The following is a 23368-nucleotide window of genomic DNA, read 5'->3' as shown; positions in this document are numbered from 1 at the left end:
GAGGCCTTAAGCTCCTCAGTGAGACCCTGTCTAATAAAACATAAAATAATAAAACATAGACAGTGAGACCCTGTCTAATAAAACATAAAAAAGGTCTGGGGATGTGGCTCAACGGTTGAGTGGCTCTGAGTTCAATTGCTGGTACCCCCCCCCCAAAAAAGAAAGAAAGAAAGAAAGAAAGAAAGAAAGAAAGAAAGAAAGAAAAAATAAAGAAATTTCACTGATTTTTCCCTTGGCTTCTTACCTTTATATGTTCCTGGTTATTTTATATTTTTGAGGGAGCAGGGGTATAATAAAGTAATTAACATTTATTAATAAAGTGATTAATGTTTATTAAGCACATTATGCTGTAATACTACTTGCCTGGAGACTCGTTCCTTGCATGTAGTAATTGCTCAGTAGATACTTATTAAATGAATGAATGAGTGCCAGGTACTGTGCTTGTCACTTTACATAAGCAACCTTAGTTATTATTGCAACAGACCTATGTGAGGTATGTACTATTTTTCTTCATGTATAAAACATAAAAATAATAAGAAGAACTATTAGGAAGATCAAATGACTTAACATTTATAATTAAACTAGATTGGGGCAAACAATAAGTTCTACGTAAACATTATTGAGCATTATTGTTATTTTCCAATATAGACACTGAAGTACATAGATTTTTAAGTTATTTTTTTCCAAGGAATTGGAAAAATTTCTAAACTTAATGCCTTCTTCTAAATATTTTTTTTAGTTGTAGATGAACACAATACCTTTATTTTATTTATTCATTTATTTATTTTTATGTGGTGCTGAGGATTGAACCCAATGCCTCATATGTGGAAGGCAAATGCTTCACCACTAAGCTCCAACCCAGCCCCCTCTTATAAATCTTTTACCTCCTTTTGGCTGTGGTGTTTTTGTCAAAGAACTCTACAAAATGTTATTTTGCCTTATTTTCATGTAAGCCTAAGTTACTTTGTAGGATTTTCACTTTTCTTACTTAGATTTTCTTTCTTTTTCTGTGATCTTGGAGTTTGCATCTTCCAATTCTTTGAAATATTCTTTTCCTTTTTAAATTTGGTTGTGCATGACCTCTTACACTTACAAGTATCCTGATCCTCAGGACATCTTTTTCCTGGAGTGCAATACAATGTTTTTTTTTTTTTTTCATGATTTAAGAGATAAGTTTATTTTAAAAGACAAGCTGATTTAAAACAATAGGTACAATTTAAAGGAACCATCTTTCAAACACATCTTCTAGAGAAGTAAAAGGCCAAAAGGGAAAGGGAAAAGAGAATCAGGAAATTTTGATATGCTTTAAGATGAAATAAAAGCACAAAATTGAAGGTCTTAGCAGCATTATGAAAATATTTTGTCATGGTTTACTAAAAAATACATTATGACCTATTTCTTTTTTTTTATTTATTTTTTTTTTAAATTTTTTATTGTTGGCTGTTCAAAACATTACATAGTTCTTGATATATCATATTTCACAATTTGATTCAAGTGGGTTATGAGCTCCCATTTTTACCCCATATACAGATTGCAGAATCACATCAGTTACACATCCATTGATTTACATGTAGAGGATAGGAAAGGCAGCACAATACAATGTTTTAAATAATTGCAAGGTCAGAGCTCTACCACTGTATTACATTCCCAGTCCTTGGCTAATTAGGAAGGTATTTCCATTCCTGATCTTCTCTAACTAATGGATTTAATTTCCTTTCTCACCCTCTCATAATTCTGGAAGTTCTCAATTAAAACTTGACTTGATTTGAAATATGGGAGGTGAGGTATAAAGTACAATGTTCCTTTCTGACATCAGGGAGTTTTAATAATTATTTTTCACTTGCTAATTCACGGTATAGAGCCTGATCTCAGTTCTATTGGCACTTTTTTTGTGTGTGTGGTTCAAGCATATTTCTCACAACATAATCATTCAGATTAACTAATATGGCCACAATTTAGACAAGTTGTAATTCTTTCCTGTATTCTTTTACAAAGGATAGCCTAGGGGAAATATGCATAGTAGCAACAACTCTCTGAAAAGGTTGTTGACACACTGTTCAAATGCAAAAAGAGATGCACTTGTTATTTAAATTAATGTTGACTGAGTGCTCAAGCCTTTGGGTAGTTTTCTTCAATAATTTGATTGAATATTAGTGCAACAGATTTAAATGACTCTGTCTCTTGAGTGGAGCTGGTGGTTGGTAGAGAAGTGGAAGCCTAAAGAGCTGAATGAGGGCTGGGGTCACCTCCCAGTGGTGGAGTGCTTGCCTCACATGTGTGAGGCACTAGGTTTGATTCTCAGCACTTCATACAAATAAATGAATAAAATAAAGGTCTATCAACAACTAAAAAAATATTAAAAAGAGCTGAATGAAAACTGCCTAGGTAGATCAGAGTTGGATTACTGAGGCCTGCACTAGCTGAAAAAGTTTGATTTTCTTCTCTTTATTGGCTACATTAGAAATGTCCTTAGGTTCTAAGAAGGAACTCCTAAAGTCCAACAGTGATTGGCCTCATATATCCAGCATTAAATCTTCAGAATTCCATTTAAACAGAAACCTCTAGTTCAAAAATAACGTTTAAGATTGTTCAATGATCAAAGCGTTTTTCATCATCCAATACTGACATGATGAGAAGGAACTGGAGATATTTTCGAGATCTTGGCACAGCTTCAGAGAGTGATAGAACAGAATGTGGAGAACTCTTCCAAGTTTTGGAAGGCAGAAGTTTGGCTGAGGCTCGCATACACTGTAACGAGAGGTTCCTTGAAAACATCTAAAGTCTTTTCCTACTTTGGAATTCTAAACGGTGGCAAAATTCCTGTGTGCCTAAAACTCAGTACTTGACTTATTTTCTTCTCCAGATGACTACCTAGATTTTCTGTCTGTGCTACCACTAATAAATGATTCCCGAGCGTTGGCAGTGGGCTTCTCAGTACGCTGCCTCATATTCCTTCGAAAAGCAGTTTCTATACATTCGGAAACAAATCCTTTTCATGCCGGCCTCATATATTTCTTTTTGTTTTGCAGAAAGAAAAAGGAGAAGCAACTTAGAGATCTGGGGACGTATTGTACAAACGACCTATAGTTTGCCTGGTGTCGTTTCTCCAGATTTTGGTACCCAAAGCAGCAGAACCAGGATTTAGCATCTTTCTTCTGATCATACATTTCTTAAAGCGAGCGTTCTGCACTTTGGAACATCATCTCTATCCAACACCTCCTTGCAGCCCGCCCCCTGGTTCCTTCCCACCCTCTACCTCGCCCCCCCCCCCAGCCTGCGCATGCGTCCTAAGAACCCCCTACACTCGCGGCACAGGCTGAGAGTATTGTCGGGGGCTATTCTCTCTCCCAGGAACATGGCGGCGAGTCAGGGAGGTGGTGGTAACAGTGGGGGCGGTGGTTGTGGTGGAGGTGGAAGTAGCAGTGGCGGTGGCGCGGCCGGAGGAGGAGGTGGCGGGGCTGGAGGGGGAGGCGGCGGCGGCGGCGGCGGCGGCGGGACCCTGGTGGTGCCCATCCCGGTACCGACTCTCTTCGGTCAGCCGTTCTCCAATGGGCCGCAGTGGAACCCGGGGAGCCTGCAGCCTCAACACACCGTGAGGAGCCTGGACCGGGCCCTGGAGGAGGCGGGCAACTCCGGCATCCTGAGCCTCAGTGGCAGGAAACTCCGAGACTTTCCGGGCAGCGGCTATGACCTGACGGACACCACCCAAGCAGGTGACAGACCGGGGGAAGGGAAACTGAGCTACGAAGGAGGAGGTGGGGGTAGTGGGTGGCTGCGTGGCTGCCTTGTCGGACTCTGCTGGTCTAGGCGGGTGCGCGGGGGCGACCACACTAACAAAGTCGGAGCAGGCTGTTCTGAGCGTCAGGGCAAAGCTGGGAATACGGGTGTGGGGAATGCTGACTGAAGGATGTGTGCAAACTGGGTGGGATGTTTAGGGGTGAAAGAGCATTATTGTTAAAACGAGTTTCTCCAGCATGGGTGGAAGGGAGGTATTGACACCTCTCTTAATTCACTTCTTCCAACTCTCCTGGATGTTCCTATCTTTTCCGGAGGATGGGGGTGGGGAACAGACAATGCATAAAATCATAATCTCTACATATTCCTTAAAGGCATACGTGCCTGAAAGAATGGCATAGCCTTTTTCAGACGGTAGCAGTATTGCTATGGTTTGTGTTACTTTCAATGCAGCTTAATCATCCTACATATTTTTGGCTTCTTTCTTGTCACATATGCCTTAAAGACAGATTTTCTCATTTTTCTGGTGTTGAGAAAGTAGTGGTGGTTAAATTAGTATTTGCTGCAGTAGCAAATTAAATCATCAATCACTTACATGTCTGGTTACTGGAAGAAGGATAATCCTTGTTTTGAGTTATGTTACGGTCTTAATTTTTATAGCAGAAAGAGCCAAAAATTTTAAGGGAATTTTTGAGAAAAAAAATAACTTCATTCTTTATGGAGTTGTGGATTAATGGCTTTTCATTTTTGGTGAGAAATTGGCTATTGTAATATTCTTCGTGTACTCTCTGTTAGTCTTTGTTGTGGCTGGCATTTTTTGTTAGGAACACACTCTTTCCTCTCTGTCGTCTAAATCAGTGCTGCTTATTTTAGCTATGTTTTGGTTTGATGAAAGGGTTTTTTGCTTTTCATAATCTTTAAATTTGTTATTTATGCGTGTTTCATGTACTTTGCTGAAATAAATCATAGACAAAATTATTTCCGTAGATGTAGTCATTTTGGAAACAATATAGTAAGTGAATTCACCCATAGTGAGAAGTAGTAAAAGACCTTATTTCCACAGCAAGATAATTTCAGTGTATTCACTTTCTTGATATTAAATCAAGGCATGTGTGTTGGAGGAGAATGGAGACTGGAGGAAAACCTAAATTTGAAGCTTTCCACCCTGTGATTCTCTTAGGCATTATCCTAAGAACTATGAATGCGTAATCGATACCTGATTTTGTATTTTGGAAAGCACATTTGAGTATTTACTCTTTCACTCTGAACGGATTTCCTAAACAATATGTTCACATATTCACAACTCGACTGGCAAGATATTATATTACTTGATGTGTTCTTCAAAAGCTCCAAGAAAAATGGCTTCAGATTGCATCATTAGAGGGGTGTGTATGTGTGTGTGTGCATGTGTGCTTATTGTTCTTTATAACCTACATAGGATTCATCTATCTGTAGGACAAAGTTTAAGCATCCCAGCTTGGCATTCAGGGCTTTCACTGTCCAGGTCCAGTTCATTATTGCAACATTATCTCCACAAACACTGCTACATAGAACCCTCTATTCAAACTAGGTCAACTCCCCTTCCTCAAATATGTGCATTTTGACCTCATCTTTGTACAAGGTTATTTGCATGTTTGGGATTTCCTTCTTTTCTCTACCTATTTAATTTTGTTCGAGCTCCCAGCTTTTCCAAGAAGCTGTCTCCAACTCCCTTAGTCCATAGCAGTCTCCTGGCAGTCTCCTGTTTCTTTGAATTCCCATGGTACTTATTGTCTTTACCACTTACTTGGCAGTGCTGGCTTTATTTTCTTTTTATGCTTGTATCTTGCTGTCCTGAAGAAGATGGAGAGCCCCTTAAACACAGGGGATCGGTGGTATCCTTGTTTAGTCTTCTCTTTCTATATTTGTTTTATTGTGTTTGATATTTCTCATAAATACAAAGATCATCTTATTCAGTTGTAACCTTTGGCTTTTAAGGCTTTAGTTGGTTTTCTGAGGCAAGTTTCAACACAATCCAGAACCATATTTGTCCTTGGTAAACATTCATTCACCGTTATTTTTTTAGGAGGGTGATTGAACCCAGGGTCTTGTGCATGCTGAGCAAGTGTTGTACCACTGTGCTGAGCAAGTGTTGTACCCTCACCTTTGTCATAATCTTTATTAGTGTCTTTAGTAACACAGGACTTGTCCAAATAATTCCACTTCCTTTTATTTATTTATTTTTTCAGTTGAATGTATGATCCTTGTGGGAACACTTCAAGATCAGATAGAGTAAAAAAAGATCTTTAGCTGTACCTTTTTTTCATTTAAATGGGATAAATGTGGGTGATTCATTTGCCATTTGTTTTTGACAAAAATTTAGCCATGGAATATTTAGAGGCAATATTTTTCAATGTAAAGAGACCAATATTGATTATGTGTAAATGAAAGTAGGTACACCAGAACTGAAGAAAAATTGTGTGTTAGGTTTTACACACACACACACACACACACACACACACAAATATACATGCAAATATACACATAGTATATCCTCTATTTGATGAAAACAACTCTGTTTGGTGATATTGTTGTACTGTACTTAAAATGACTTTCAGCAGGATAATATTTCAGAACCAAACTGATTAGACAAACATGGAAGGTTTAGTGGATTGGGAGGAGGCTGGAGGAAGGGGAAATAACTAAGACACTATCATGCTAATTAATCTAGGTGAGGGGTGGTGAAAATATGGGCTGGAACAGTATTGAATAAGGGGAAATTGATACATTTCAAAAGTGGGGAGGGCTTTTAGTATTTTGCTGTTCCTCACATATGCATCAGATGAAATAGACCAGTGGTTCTTCACCCTGTCTACATGTTAAAATTGCAGGGGAGTTTTCGTTTTCAGTCTATGCCTGGGTCCCACCCCAGACCAATTAAATGAGAAATTCAGAGACCAAAAGACTTTTTTTCTGTTTTTTTCAAAAAACCTTTCAGGTGACCCTAATGTGCAGTCAGAGTTGAGGAAATCCTAAAATAGCTCTTTTTTTTTAAGCACTTGAGAAATATTTGTTGAGTGGATGAGAACACAGAGTTTAGTGATTAACCTAAAGCCTAAAGAGGGTCAAAACCAAAACTAGGAACTAAGTATTCAAGTTCTGGTTCATTGTTCTTTTCAATAGATTTTTGTGAAGCGGAGACTCGTTTTTTTCCCCATCATATAGTGAATAGAAACTTATTAGGAACCTAAAGTTTCTTCAGTTTTCACATGTAACCTAGATTATATGTCATGCCATTTGTTAAATTTGCATTAAGAAAATAGAGCCCCCCAAATCACAAAATCTTGTTTTCTCTGTGAACGGGCTTTGCTATGAGGGAAAAGGGATAGTAGGCAGCTGTTGGCAAAATTGATCTTTGGTGTCTTTTTACCTCTCCCTTTGCATTTCTGGTGTCTGTTCTTCTTCACTCCCGCCTTCCCCATCGTGCTGCCTTCCTTGTTTCCTCCTCATGGCTCACTTCCTTTCCTTTACTGGGATGGAGCACAAAGCTGAATGATTGTTAACCCCTCTAGGCGATTAACATTTAAAGGGGGAATTCACTAATTTACTTTTTTGTAAACCACCAGTTGGTGGTTTGTGCTCATGACCTTTTTGAGTACATCTGCCTTCCAGATACTCCTTGATTTAAATTCTTCCTGTACAGAAGGACATAAAATAAGGAAAGGAGCTGATTCCTGCTGTAGCTTCTTCTCTGAAATGGACTGTAGGTAGACTTGGCAAGATGAAAGGTTAGAATTTTTTGGATGCGATGGTAATTTGTTGACTCCAAAATGAATTTAATGGTTAGCCAAACAAATCCTGAAACTCATCACAGTTGATTCTGTCCCTAGTGTTACAAATAAGTGGATGCATTTCAGCCTACTGCAGCCGCTCCTTCCACTTCTTCATACAGTACACCCATCTCCCCATACTAGGGGTGCAACCCAGGGCCTCACTAAGCTACTGCTCTATCACTGAGCTAGATCCCTAGCTCACACAGTGCCTTTTTATGTCTAAGAGCAGTAGGTCTGTGAAATAGATTTAGGAATTCTTACGTACAACAGATTGTGCTATGTCCTGGGTAATCACGTGCTTTCCTGTAAACCAAGAGTCAACTCTTGTATTTCCTACATGTGTTGGTTCACCTCTTCAACTGTGGGACATGGTGCATTGTATCAGGTTGCAAAATGGAGCCACATAAACATAACATGGTTTAGTGCATTTAGTGTAATGAGCTTGTGATTGTAATTTTGTGGTAAGATTCAAATATCTGCCTTGTTTTATGTAATAAATGTCTTCCTGAAAAATTGAACATGAAGCATATTTTTGACAATTGACTCACATTTTAATTGCTGTAGATTAGATTTGAGTTGCTGAACTTTGTAGTGATTTATTCAGGAATGAATTCTATAGCATAAATAGTTGTCCCTTAATTTCTTTCTTTTGCAACAAGTTCACATTTTAAAATAAAATGCTAGTTTAAATTGGAGGGTACAGTCATCATTAAAATAATACCATTTATGTAGTTCTTTATAAATTTCCAAGTAGTTTTATATATATATTATTCTATTGTATCCTAATAAATAGCGCTGTGAGCTTGGCAGAGTACATAGTAATTACTCCTTGTGGTTGAGAAAGGTTAAGTGATTTGCTGGCAGGCGTATGGTAGAGTGTGGGTTAGAGTCTAGGTTTTCCAGCTCTTACACTATCCCAATGTTGTTTGCACTGTAATGGTTCTCTCTTTATAACAAAACTATTATTAAAATAAACACTATGGCAGTAATTCATTCTGAAAAATAAATGCTTCCATTGTTTGTGGTATGTCCTGTTTTGTTTTATTTAGTTGCATGACTTTTTATACCTTTTGTCTGATGGTTTTAGAATAGAGTGATTAAGCTAGGATTTATTGAAGTCCAACTTTGGAAACATGATATGGCCAGTAGAAAGGAAGAGATGTGGTTCTTCTTCTTGTAGGTTTATAAAATTGTTGAATGTGTACAGAAATATGTATTACAATTAGAAAGGAATTATAATATAACAGTATCCAAAATAGTAGACTCTGGACACTGTACAAATAAGTGATATGGAATTGTGACATAAAGCTTAATTTTATTGGGGGTTAAATTAGTTTGGGAAAGCTTCCTAAAAAGTTAGGTTAGGGGCTGGAGATGGGCTTGCCTAGGATGTGCAAGGCCCTGGGTTGATCCCCAGCAACCCAGCCCCCTGCAAAGTTCAGTTAGGTATTTGTAATACTACAAGTATAAGAACAAAAGTAGTTGATTAGGGTGTTTTACAGTTAGGGTTAGTGGAAAGCTTTGCTTAAGATTTACAATTTAATATTTCAATTTAGATTATTTGTAATATGAACTCTGAAGCATTTATTTGGCATCAAAAACATAAAGGTGGACAAGATCCAGAACCTCATTGATAACATAAGAGGTGATGCTAGGGACACTTAACAAATAACAGTAATTCAAGACTTACAGCATATTGTTTTACTAGGCGGATGGTATTTGTTTAAGTTCCAGGGCACACAGTGAAACTTTGAAAAGGGGTATCATTCTCCCAGCCCAGCCCAGCAGCCCACTCTGGGTGATGCTTAACCTGTATGCTGCCTACCCTCATTCTACAAAGGATGGATTTTCCTTAGAAAGGGAAATCTTTTAGTTTTCTCTATACTTGGGGAGTATTCAGGTACTTTTTGAAACATTGTAATACTCTTATAAAATCAGTTCTCTGAAAAGTTTCAGAAAGAGTTATCTGTTTCTTTTTTACAGGAGAAAAGATACCTTATGCTTCAGGTAACCATTTAATGTAGTAAATGAAAACGGTTATGAGACAATTTTTATAACAGTTTAAGTTTGTATTTAGTCTCACTTTCAACTAGTGCAATCTACTGAAGGTTAAACTTGAACTTTAAAAAATACATTTATTTATTTATTTTCATGCTGGGGATTGAACCCAGGGGCCTTGCTCATGCTAATAAGCATGTATTCTACTATTGAGCTATACCCCCACCTACCCCCAAACTTCAACTTTAAATTTATTTCTTCTTTTCAAATAAATTTAAATCCATAAAATTCTACTTATATAATACCAGTCAATGGACTATATAGTAGATAATTAAAGAAAACAATATTTTCTTTTATTTTGTTTTTAGTTGTAGGTGGACATAATACCTTTATTTTATTAATTTATTTTTTATGTGGTGCTGAGAATGGAACCCAGTGCCTCACACGCCAGGCAAGTGCTCAACCACTGAGTTACAACTCCAGCCCCACATATTTTCTAGTGTATTTTTTGATATCAGAGTTTTTTTTTTTTTGGGGGGGGTGCTGGGGATTGAAAACCAGGGCCTTGAGCATGTGAGGCAGGCACTCTATCAACTGAACTATATCCCCAGCCCCTGATGTCAGATTTTTTTTAAGGAAAAGTTTGTTTGTTTGTTTGTTTTCCCAAATAGGAAGTAAGTCCTTTCCTATTTGAGGATGTTTTTTATTCTATATACTATTTTGTTCTTGCTTTATTTTTAAATTAATTATGTTAGTCTCTTTGAGTACAATGTTACTCAAAGTGACAGAGAGAAATAAAGTAACAGTGACAACAACTTTTTATTTGAATCCTATGAAGATTATTCAATTCAAAACATGTGAATTTGGATTTCACTAAAAAATGGCTATGTTGATGATTATATCCCTAAGAAACTATTATGTGTGGCCTAGAATTTTTCCCTTAAAATTATGTGTAAATTCTTAACACTCTGAGCTAGTTGGTTGGGGATGTCTGTGTCAGTGGGAAATCAATTACATTTAAAAATACTTATGAATTAAAAATAGTAATGAACATAGATAACAGTGTCTTTACCCTATCTTAATGAGAATGTAAATAATGTATTTGAATGTTGATTTTATATAAAGGTTGTAAAGTTGCCACTTTTAAGGAATTTGATTTCATAGTGGTATAAAACAAGAACTCCCACACATATCTATTATATAGATTAGATAGCAGTTTCCAATTGGAAGGGGGAATTTGCCTTCAAGGGAAATTTGGAAGAGTCTGCAAACATTTTTGGTTGTCACAGTTTGGGGGGTGCTACTGACATCTAGTGGGTAGAGGTGAGCATCCTTCAGTGAAAAGCATAGTCCACCACAACAAAGACTTTTCTAGTCTAAAATGTCAGTGGTGCCAAGGTTCAGAAGCCCCAGGTTAGAGTAAGATAAATGTCATAACTGAAAACAAAGTGCAATACATGTTCAAGAGGGAAAGATGACATTTGATTGGATTGTTGGAACATCAAAATATATAAAGAAGATGAGAAATTGGCTTTGAAAGATTTATAGTTATGCACAGAGGGAGAAAGCTATATGAATATTGACATCCCAGAGTCTCCTCAAACTCAGTATTATCAAGTAGTCAATTCTTGCTATTGACCCTAAGCCCCCTCATCAACCAGATCAGAAATTTGAGAGCAATTTCTGACTCCTCCCTTTTCCTCAACCTAATCTGGTTAAGAATTAGGATCTGTTGGTCAGAGATCTTTGAATAGCTTTCAGATCTGTTTCCTTCCTGTCTGTTCTCACTGCCATTGTTATTATTCAGCTTCTCTTCTCTTCCTCAACTGCAAGTGAATCTGTTAACAGTTTCCCAGTTTCTGTTCTCTTTGCCTGAAGTTTGCTTCAACTCCACACTAGCTAGACCATTCTCTTCACTGTGCAAGTCTGATTGTTATTTGTTGCTAAAACACCTTCAAGCCAGTTCCCTAACAGTGCATTTCATAATCTTATTTCCTTGGATTTCGAGTTTTGCAAAATTTTTAAATGTAAAAAAAAAAACAAAACAAAACAAAATCAAAACATACACACTGTGCTTCAACTTGTGGTAATTTTATATTTTACTAATCAATGTTAAGTTGCTAAGATTCATTCAAATTGTGTGAAGTTGTAGTGCATTATTTTGGATGGCTGCATGATCTTTCTTTGAATGTAGCACACTTTATTTATTTACTTTCTCACTGATTGCTATTTACATTGCTTTCCCTTTTTTCTCTTGTAAATAGTGCCACTATAAAATTGTATGTCTCTTGTTTTATATGTGTAATATTTTTCTTCTTGTATACTTGGGAGTCTAGGTTATGTTGAATATCACTGTTCAGACTGGTTAACAGTTTACATTTCCTGGGTCATGTATAATAGATCCCATGAAACTATATTTCTTTCAATATATAGTATTGTCAGGCTTAAACATTATGGCCAAATGAAGTTAAAATGGTATTTCAGTGAAGGTTTTTAGAATTTAAATTTCTCAGATCACCAATGATGTTAATATTTCCTAAAATACCTGTTGGCCATATGTGTTTCCTGTACTGTAAAATAACTTTTCTTTGTTTTTGCCTATTTTCTATTGAATGTCCTTTCCTTATATAATTTTATAATACTGTATACTACTCTCTGTATATGTACCAGAATTTTGTAATTCTTCTTATGCTAATCATTTGTCAGTTTTGTATGTTGTAGGTATCATTGTCTAGTTTCTTTTTAAAATTTTTTTAGTTGTAATGGACATAATAACTTTATTTTTTATATGGTGCTGAGGATCTAACCCAGTGCTTCACATGTTAGGCAAGCATTTTACCACTGAGCCACAACCCCAGCCCCAATCATTGCCTAGTTTTTCTTTTTAATATTTGTTTTTTAGTTGTAGTTGGACACAATACCTTTATTTTATTTATTTTTATGTGATGCTGAGGATCAACCCCAGGACCTCGCATGTGCTAGGCAAGCGCTCTATGGCTGGGTCACAACTCCAACTTCCATTGCATAGTTTTTAACTTGCCTTTTTGCTTTTTAAGGAAGTGTGTTTTGAAGAATAAATCTTTTTTTTAAGAGAGAGAGAGAGAGAGAGAGAGAGAGAGAGAGTTTTTTAATATTTATTTTTTAGTTTTCGGCGGACACAACATCTTTGTTTGTATGTGGTGCTGAGGATCGAACCCGGGCCGCACGCATGCCAGGCGAGCGCGCTACCGCTTGAGCCACATCCCCAGCCCTTGAAGAATAAATCTTTGAAAAAATTTTAAAATCTTTGAAATTTTAATAGTCAAAAATTTTCAGTCTTTAATTTTATTGTTAATGACTTTTTGTCTTCTTTAAGAATGTGTTGAATATGCTGGGCACTGTGGCACATGGTGTCTGTAATCCCAGACCCTCTGGAGGCTGAGGTAGGAGGATCTTGAGTTCAAAGTCAGCCTCAGCAAAAAGCATGGCACTAAGCAACTCAGTGAGACTCTGTCTCTAAATAAAAGACAAATAAGGGGGCTGGGGGTGTGGCTCAGTGGTCGAGTGCCCCCGAGTTTAGTCCTCGGTACCTGCCCACAAGAATATATTAAATACATTAATCTACATTTTTTTACAAAGAGTCTTAAAGTTTTATTTTCGGTGTTTAAGTTTCAAGTCAATATGGAATTGATTTTTATCTACATTGTAAAGTAGTGGTTCAGTTTCATGTTTTAACATCGATCATCTTTTTCTCAATCCACTCTTGCCTACTTCTTTTCTTTTTAACATTTTATTGAAAGAGAATTCACAAGATAAAAATTCATCCATTTAAAATATATTGTTTGGGCTGGGGATATAGCTCAGTTGGTAGAGTGCTTGCCTTGCATGCACAAGGCCCTGGGTTTGATCCCCAGCACCAAAAAAAAAGAAAAGAAAAAAAATTGTTGGTTGTTACTTGTACACCCATCACTAGAATCTAATTTTCGAATATTTTCATCATCCCAAAAGAAATCCACATCCTTTGTCCCTCCCTGTTCTCCCTGCCTCCACTCTATACCATCTTACCATAGGCAACCACTAATCTACTTTCTTTCTGTATAAATGTGCCTATACTGACATTTCATGTAAATGGATTCATAAAATCTGTGGCCTTTTGTGACTAGCTCCTATCATTTATTATAATGTTTTAAAAGTTCATTTATATTGTAGTGTGTTATCAGTACTTTATTCCTTTTTATTTCTGAATAATATTCCATTATTATTATCTATTTAGCAATTAATGGACAATTGGATTGTTTCCACTCTTTGGGTATTATAAACAATACTGCTGTACACATTTATGTATGGGTTTTTGTGTAGATGTATGTCATCATTTCTCTTGAGAATATATGTAGGAGTGGGATTGGTCCTGTGGTGGTTCTATATTTCACATTTTGAAGAAATGCCAAATTGTTTTCCAAAGCGGCTGCACCATTTTATATTCCCATTAAGAGTGTATAGGATTCTAATTTCTCTACAACACTTATTATCTTTTTTTTTTAAATAACCATCCTAACGGGTGTGAAATGGTATCTCATTGTCGTTTTGATATGTGTTGCCCTGAAGACTAATGATGTCAAGCATTGTTGCATCTGCTTACTGACAATTTGTATATCTTTCTAAGAGAAAGGTTTGTTCAGGCTCTGTCCATTTTCTAGTTGAGCTGTCTTTTCATTACTGAGATATAAGAGGCTTTTAAAAATGATGTATATAGATGCCTTATCAAACATATGCTTTGCAAATATTTCTTTCCTATCCAATTCTGTGGGTTATCTACTTTGAAAAATAAAATTAATTTTTTTTTGTCCTGGGGACTAAACCCGGGGGCAGTTAACCACTGAGCCACATACCCAGCCCAAAATTTAAAATTTTAGATATAGTCCATTTTATTTTATTTTATTTTTTATGTTACTTGTGCTTTGGTCTTTCTTTATCTTTCCCCTTCCCCTCATCCTCCACATACAGTGATTATACTTCAATTATGGCAGCTGTGATCTTTTATTACAATTAATCTTTCTTCTACTGTACCATGCACCATCAGTTTAATAATTTTCCTGAAAAAAATAAACACTACCACAATAAATGCATATATGGGTTTAAGAACTGTTATCATTAGAAGAAAATGTGCATTTCTCTTTTTATTGGCTTCAGAGTTGAATGTAGAAACTTTGTCATTTCAAAAATCTCCTATAGTGTGTGATGCACAGTAGTTATTTAACACATTTTGTTCAATTACTCCTGCTTTTTATCCTGGTGCCTTTTTGAGGTGTCTTTTTGCTTTTCATCTGTGTTTTCCACTACTTCTAATATATGTACCTTGTTCTTTAGTCAGATTGGACGTTTCATCATTTTTCTGGTTTATTTTGTTTTATTACTGTTATTTTAAAAAATATATTTTTAGTTGTAGATGGACCCAATATCTTTGTTTACTAATTTATTTTTATGTGGTGCTGAGGATTGAACTCAGTGCCTCACACGTGCAGGGCAAGTGCTCTATCACTGAGCTAAAGTCCCAGCCCCCTTGTTTTATTATTTTTAAAAATGAAAAAAAATAATCCAGGGGTTGGAGTTGTGGCTCAGCGGTAGAGTGCTTGCCTAGCCTATGCGAGGCCCTGGGTTTGATCCTCAGCACCACATAAAAATAAATAAATAAAATAAAGATTGTGTCCAACTAAAAAATAAATACTAAAAAAAATCCAACTATTATGTATAACTATAAAACTCTAATAAAAATAGCTAGAGGGCTGGGGATATAGCTCAGTTGGTTGAGTGCTTGCTTCAAATGCACAAGGCCCTGGGTTCAATTCCTAGCACCACAAAAAAAAAAGGCTAGAAAAAAATGAAAAAAGTATTAGAAAATATTAGAAAAAAGTATTAAAAAAATAACACATTACTGCTTCATAAGCAAAGATGTGATTGTTAAACTTTAATATTTAGAAATTAGCTGTAGTTTTATATATTCCTATATTCCACCATTGGATATATTTTTATTTTGGAGTAGTTGGCTACTTATAAATATTTAAGTTAACTATTCAATTAATTAATAAATAATGTTTATGATATTATGTAATAAGTTTGGTATTAAAAATAGTAAATTATAAAATGTTTTGAGGATTAGTATGTTCTTTTAACAAATTTAATCCTGAAACTCATACTTATAAATGAAGTCTGTGAAAAATTGGGAGATAAATGCACATTTTGTGATGAGATTTGGAATTTTTGCCAGTTGTGTTTCAGTGTGTGTTGGTCTAATTTTCTCCTCTTAGAAGATCGGTCTGCTGTCCTCCATTAACTGTGGGTGCAGTGAAGATCAGGGATCAACTACCTTCAAGTTGCAAAATTCTATCATCCTTAGTTGGATCAGAGTTTAAAGATTCTTACAAACAACAGCTCTACATATTCATTGCATTTCATCTTATATAAAGCCTCATCACTGAATTTTCTCAAATTTATCAGTGTACTGTTGGTACCTTAAAAGTCTTTCTGTTGTAGTCTGTTTTATGCTCTCCTTCTAAGTTGTTCTTTCTGAAAGTGTTTTTCTATGTCACTGTTGAACTGCAGACAAATATTTTATAACATGATTGTTTTGGTGCTGGTGGTGGGGATTGAACTGAGGGCTTCTTTCATGCAAAGCACATTCTCCACCACAACATGAGTTTAAAGGACTGCCTAGCCGGGCACAGGCATGGTGGCATATGTGTGTAATCCCAGCCACTCAGGAGGCTGAGGCTGGACGATTGCGAGTTCAAAGCCAACCTCAGCAATTCAGCAAGGTACTGGACAATTCGGTGAAACTCTGTCTCTAGATAAAATATAAAAAAAGGGGCTGGGGATATGGCTCAGTGGTTAAGTGCCCCTGATCCTGTACCTAAATAAATAACTGACTGACTAAAAGTACATTGTTTAGATGCACCCTAATTTATTTAACTGTTCTTCTATGGCTAGGTGTTGAAGTTACTGCTTAATATAAGTACACAGCCAAATGCAGTTGTGCCCTTGACTTTACATTGCTTTCCCCTAGAGGAATTTAAATTCCTTTAGAGCAGATAATGCATTCTGTATATAAATTCCGTACAGTATTTGGTTCAGTGCTGTGTCTCTCTCAACAGTTAATAATTAATGCTTATCAATTGTCTGTGTGTGTGTGTGTGTGTGTGGTTGTGTGGTTGTTTTGCTGGGAATTGAACACAGGGCCTTGTGCATGCCAGGCTTCCTCTACCACTGAACTACATCCCCAGCCCCAACTTATCAATTTTAAACTTAAAATTATGAGAAGGAGCTTAGAAATTTCATGTACCAACTTTTTAATACTATATGTGTAACCATAAACTGTAGGGGAATGGTTCCCCCATGGTGCCTTGGTGATCTTACCTGTCTCCACAAAGGCCACATAAGTGAGGCTCAATCATAGTCTGACTCAAGTCTTAGGGGAATACTCTGTGATTCTCCCTGGTTATGGCAAGACAGACTGATTGGGAAGGAGCTGTCACAAGGCCATTTCTTACCCAGGCAGGTGCCCCCAGGCAGTTTATTAACTCCTTTCTTCATTCTGGTGAGGCATGGGATTTTCCTTCAGATACAGCTGCAAAGATAAAATTGTGTAAAGTTGATTCAGCAACAGAGCAGCACAGTGTGTGTTATCTTTCACGTGGTCCCTCCAGTTGGGTTTTGACTTGTGGGTCTAAGGGACATAGGGAGCTGATACCATGCTGATGGTGCATTCTCTGTGTTGGTATTACATTGTCTGAATCCATTTTGTCTTGCTGGCAGGTGTTGTTGTACTGAAGTGTAGGGGCTGCTTGACCACTTAACATAAATGAGGGGAGTTTTGGACTGGTTTGGAGAATTTTTCATTACTTGGTAATTAGTCAACTTACTATAAATTGCTTTTAATTTCAGGATCCAATATTTAGTGTTTTGCTATTGAACAGCTCAATTAAGGGCAGTCCTTGCTCTCTAAATATAGTATTATTTTAATGGACACAGTATGCTGGCTGTAAGAGTAGTCTTAATCAGAATGAATCAAAGATAAAGTAGTTTTGTCTACCACAGCAGCTTGCATTTGGGTTTTTTCTTTGTTTGTTTTGTTTTTGTCTTCCCTTCCTTACTTTTGTTTCAGAATCCAAAGCCAGCTAGAGCTATCCTGGGAAGTCATTTTGACGCAGACTTTTCTCATATTATATTGGATTTTTCCTTTTTCATGTAATAGAAAGGTACTAAGGTATTTTAATGCACACAAAAAATATAATGTATAAACAGATTCACTTGATTTTCAATGGCTAGTTGGCCTTAACATAGGCAGAAAGATCACCAGAGTCAGATTAATCATAAATCAATTTGTATGTCCTAGAGATGGATGTCACTTACTTTATTAGTGGTTGAATTATAACAATTCAGATGTTACAGGGTTTTTTGGCATTAAGAAAGTAATTTACATGAAAGTACAATTTTCACATTAACAGTTACATACTTTTATTCTAAGTTTTATTTTTATTTTATTTTATTTTTAAATATTTTTATTTTATTTATTTGTATGTGGTGCTGAGGAATGAACCCAGTGCCTCACACGTGCTAGGCGAGTGCTCTACCGCTGAGCCGCAACCCCAACCTAATTTGTATTTTTAAAATGATGACATGTAGTAGAATGGCAATATAATATGACATCGCACGGTGATGTTTTGTAGCAGAGCAAGTTGTTTCTGCGTAAAAATAAAATGACTATGCATAATACCAACTCATAGTTACCTTGTAAGTGTTGGCATTTACCATTCTTATGAATGGGATATATATGGTTAGAATTTGATTTGCCTTGTGAAATACCTTTAAAATTGTATACTATTATTGTGTTTTTCTTTATTGGTACTGGGGATTAAATCCAGGGCCTCACACATTTTACCACAGTACTACACCCTCAACAAATAGTTGTGTTTTTCTTGTAATGAAAGCAGTGCTTGCTTATGATAGAAAATTTGGAAACTAAAAGCATAGAGGAGAAAATACGAATCACTCCTCATTTTACCAACATTGAGTAAATATTAATATTTTGGTATATTTCTTTCATAACCCCATACTCCTCCCCTGTGCTATACAACTAGTTTTTAGAGGTTTATATAGGAGTGTATAAAGTGTATGTGTGTATATATGTGTGTGTGTGTGTGTGTGTGTATGGCACTGGGGATTGAACTCAGGGACACTCCACCACTGAGCCACATTCCCAGTCCTATTTTGTATTTTATTTAGAGACAGGGTCTCACTGAGTTGTTTAGTGCCTTGCTGAGGCTGGCTTTGAACTCCTGATCTTCCTGCCTCAGCCTCCCGAGCTGCTGGGATTGCAGGCATGTGCACAGCACCCAGCTAAAATGCATATTTTTAAAGGAAGCAATAGGTTTATATTGTGTGTGTGTGTGTATATATGTTTACATTCTAAATGTTACAGTTATTACCCTGTATACATATTTCCATGTGAAGGAATTGAATCTATAATGTGATTTCTAAAGGCTATAAGATATTTCATTATAAAATTATATTTTACTTACATTTTACCCTATTATTGAACATTTCAGTTGATTCTAATTTTTTACCATTTTAATTAATCATGGAATAAAGTTTTTTTTTCATTTATCTCTATTTGGTTTAAAAGATGACTAGAGGGCTGGGGATGTAGCTCAGTGGTAAAGTGCTTGCCTTGCATGTGTGAGGCACTGGGTTGGATCCTCAGCACCACATAAAAATAAATAAAGATACTGTGTGTTCATCTACAACTAAAAAAATATTTTAAAAAATGACTAGAGATTACATTTTTGGATCAGTGGGTATGAATGTTTTTATGGCCATTGATTCATATTGCTAAATTGCTTTCCAGAAAAGTTAACTCAATTTGTATTCCCTCCAGTGGTATATGGAAGTTCCCAATTCAAAATAGCCTGTCAGCACTAAGTAGTAACTTTAAAACCCCTTGAATTTATCTTAATCTTCACATTGAATATATTTTCATGTGGGTGTTGATTATTGATAATGTTCATTTTTAAATGTTTATGCCCTTGGCCCAGGTTTTCTCAGTGAGTTGTTTGTGTCATTTAGCTTTTGATAGACTGAAGTTATTATTTATTTTTTAGTATGTGAATCTAGAAATATTTTATGTGTGAATTCTTCTTTTGTTTGATACATTCAAAGTCCTTCCCTATTGTAATATTAGGTGACTATTCAATAAAATGTTTTTTTTTTTTTTTTATGGTTCACATTCATGTTTATCTTTTTCCTCCATCTGGATTTTATTTTAGAAGTTATGTGATGAGGTTATAATATTTGTCTTTTGAAAATAAAAAGTTAATTCAAGAACCATTTAATAAATAATACTACATTGATTCAAAATGCTATATAAAATATGTAAGTATTGAAGTACAGTGCCATTTTTAAATGTCACTTTGATGTTTTGAATGCCATTACACTGATTCATTAGTCATTATTTCTTGGTGAAACTGAAAACCTTTGTAGAATCTCCTGCAGACAACTCTGCATAGAGTGGCCCACCCTCCCCCCTTTTTAATAAAGTCTTGTCCTTCCACGTGGCTTAATTGTTGCATGACTCACAGTCCTTTTCTCACTGAGTGTGCATGTAATCTGCCCTCTGGTTAGCAGCTGTGGTTTCTCCTTGCAGCATCTGTTTTTGTTTGCACCCTTGCTTCTCAAAGTCCTGTGCTCAAAATGAGCCTTCCATCATTGGTTGCTGCAGGTGGGTGAGATCTAGATCTGCTTGTTATTGTTTCTCATAATTGTTGGTTTTAAAGCATTTTTTTTCAGGACTGGAGATGTAACCCAGTGGTAGAGCATTTGCCCAGTATGCAATGAGGCCCTGGGTTCAATCCCTAGTACTATAAAAACAATAAAGCATTTTTTCTGGTGTCTACATTTTTTTTCATTTTGTGTCTCCACTGCATTATGAATTAATATTTTAATTCATCATAGAGTATCTTAGAAATTCTGTGACTCATTATATCTTTCTCATTCAACAAGATTTCAGTATTATAGACTGTTCATTATCTTGTCATGCATGACAGCATAATACCCTTCTAGAAAATACTGAATCAAGAAATCACCTGTCTTTGCAGAGGGCATCTGTTGAAAGCAGATGCCAGAGCCATGGGGTTGTCATTTCCCATCATTCTCCAACATCAGAGTCTCTAATACTTCAAAGACACTTTCCATTCTTTCTTCAACAGACAGCTGTGGTGCCTCCTGTTTTCTTGTTGCTTTTGTTTCTAGTCTTGACAGTTCTTTTAGATAGAAAAATAGATAAGGAAGCCTTAAAATGGAAGATCATTCTAACCAAGTTTTATATATTATAACTGTATTATATTTGGGTAATAGCAATTACCAAAGAATAGAGAAAGTTTAAATTTTTATTTTCATGTTAGGAAACTGAAGTATCTAAGTTGTCTCATTTTTGTGCACTCTGCTAAAGCAAAATTCTGTGTTCATATTCCATTCATGAGAAATGAATATGATGATCATTCATAAGAAATGACTATAATGATCATTTTAGATTTTTATGAATGTTATTTATTATTCACTATGTACAGGTTGATACATTTCTCTTCATTTCTATTGCTTATTTCTTATAGGGATTTTAGGTTGCTGTGGAATATTCTCATTTCCAATAGCTCTGAAATAGTGAGAAATTAAGCAATTTTGGCAATGTTTTATAGATGGTAATCAGGGGAATCAGAAACGCAATTTAAATCCAGTTTAGTGCTCATCTGCTTAAATGTTCCTCTTCTTTTTTAATCTGTAAGACATCTGTGAACTTTGGGATATACCCCAATGATGATACAGTATTAGTTCAGTCAGAAAATCTTTATAAAAATTACAGTTTTGTAGAGCTAAGTAGAGGTCAGAATATTTGAAATGTGAGACAAGAGGTCGTAACAGTGGAGGAGTGGAAAATCACACATAGATAAGTTTAGAACTCCAGTACTGTTAGTTAATACTAGTAGTTTTTTTGACATTGAACATGTCATTCAAACTATCTTTGCTTCATATGTATAATGAGGAACAGTAGCTACCTCATAAGGTTGTTCTCAGGTTTAGAAATAATCTATTCAAAGCTCATGGCAGGACTGGGGATATGGTAGATTGCTTACCTAGGATGCACAGGGCCCTCAGTTTGATCCTAGCACCACAAACAACAAGAAACACCAAAATGCACCCATGGCATTCTGATCTAGCATATAGAGTTTGTGTGTGTGTGTGTTTATATATATATATATATATATATATATATATATATAAAATGTATATTTCCATTCCATATATATGTATAATATATACATTTATTTATTTATTTTAGATAGGGTATTGCTATGTTGCTCAGGCTGGTCTTGAACTCCTAGAAAGCAGAAAATTCTGTGGTGTTATCTCTATTAATGATGACGATGTGTTCCAACAACACATTTCAACATTAGATATTTTATCAGAGGCAAAAATGATCAGGCTTTCAACTATTACGTAGGACTATTTAAAATAAGAGAGACTAAGGTAATCTGTGTTATTAAATATCACGTAAAGACAATTCCTGTATCTTAGTTTAAGTTTTGACAATTTGTACAAAAAAACCTTTAAAGCTTCACAATCTTTTATATACTGAATAAGATAAAATCATAATTGGCGTAATTTGTATAGTATAATAGTGTTATTTCTGAAAGTCATTTTCTATACTTTGGCAGAAATGCTAGCTAATAGGCCAGAAATTACACTGGGCAACAGATGGACCCATCTGTGGTGTTTGTGGCTGCAGCTTGGGAGACAGCATACAGATTTCCATTCCATCTGACTTATCTCCTCCCTTCCCTAGCTTCCTTAATCTTTGAAGCTCAAGAATGATACAGAACATAATTTAGATCAGATTATTTAAGATGATCTATTAACATCTCTAACAGGCTTCCAGCAGTTTTACAAGGAGTGTCTTGAAAGAAGGCAGGAAACAGTACACAGCCATCTGTCTACTGTTGATTTACTGCCAGTACTGCTTGATATGATTTATGATTAAAAATGAGACAAAAGAAAAATAGTTCAGTGGTTATAAAGTTACTTATCCTTAAGGACATTAATTAACTGAGGTATCAGCTTACTGCACAAGAAAAAAATAATACAAAGGTATTTAAGGTTAAAAATTTACAGGCATTCTTTCATTAATTCTGATAAACAGTAATTACAGAGTACATTAGTTTCCTGTGGCTGCTGTAACACGTCACCACAAACTTAATGGTTTTAAAGAACAGAAATTTAGTCTCACAGTTCTGGAGACCAGAAGTCTGATGGGTTTTATGGAGCTAAATTCAAAGTTTCAGCAGGGTCACTCTCTGGAGGCTTTAGAGGACGACCTATCCCTTGCCCATTCTGGCTTTTGGTGGCTGCTGGCATTCCATGGCCACAATAAACCAATGTCTACCTCTGTCTTCATGTGACCCTCCCCTCAATTTTTCCTAAGGCTTTCTCTTATAGGACCACATGTTATGGCATTTAATGTTCAGCTGTATGTGATACAGGGTATCTCCTCATCCTGAGATTCTTAATTACATTTACAAAAATATTGCCTTATAAGGAACAGTCAAAGGTTCTAGGAAACTTTTTTTTTAAACTAGAACTCCATTAAAATAACAATTATGCATGTATTTCTTGAGTATATGTTTATTATTAGTCATATTCTATTGCCTGAGTATACATGGTTATTAAATAATTTTAATCTTATAAAATTTCCTTTATTAAGTATACATCAAAGATGAAAAATTTAAGTCACAGTTTAAATT

At 35.8% G+C, this 23368-nt stretch overlaps 1 protein-coding gene across 6 annotated transcripts in view; it reads left to right on the top strand.

Annotated features, from left to right (window-relative positions):
- The first annotated feature begins 3355 nt into the window (after positions 1-3355).
- Positions 3356-23368, top strand: part of Lrch2 (leucine rich repeats and calponin homology domain containing 2) — a 99241-nt gene continuing 79228 nt past the window's right edge. For all 6 annotated transcript variants that reach the window (XM_046420887.2, XM_058571663.1, XM_046420885.2 and 3 more), the window contains exon 1: positions 3356-3713. In XM_046420887.2, coding sequence (XP_046276843.1) covers positions 3356-3713 — 358 coding nt within the window. The remainder of the gene's footprint in view (positions 3714-23368) is intronic.

This window comes from Marmota monax, unplaced genomic scaffold (assembly GCF_021218885.2).
Source record: "Marmota monax isolate L192 unplaced genomic scaffold, Marmota_monax_Labrador192_F-V1.1 WCK01_AAM20220418_F8-fsc00050, whole genome shotgun sequence".
Taxonomy (NCBI): domain Eukaryota; kingdom Metazoa; phylum Chordata; class Mammalia; order Rodentia; family Sciuridae; genus Marmota; species Marmota monax.
The sequence above is the reverse complement of the archived record's forward strand: the minus strand, read 5'-3'. Positions and strand labels throughout refer to the sequence as shown.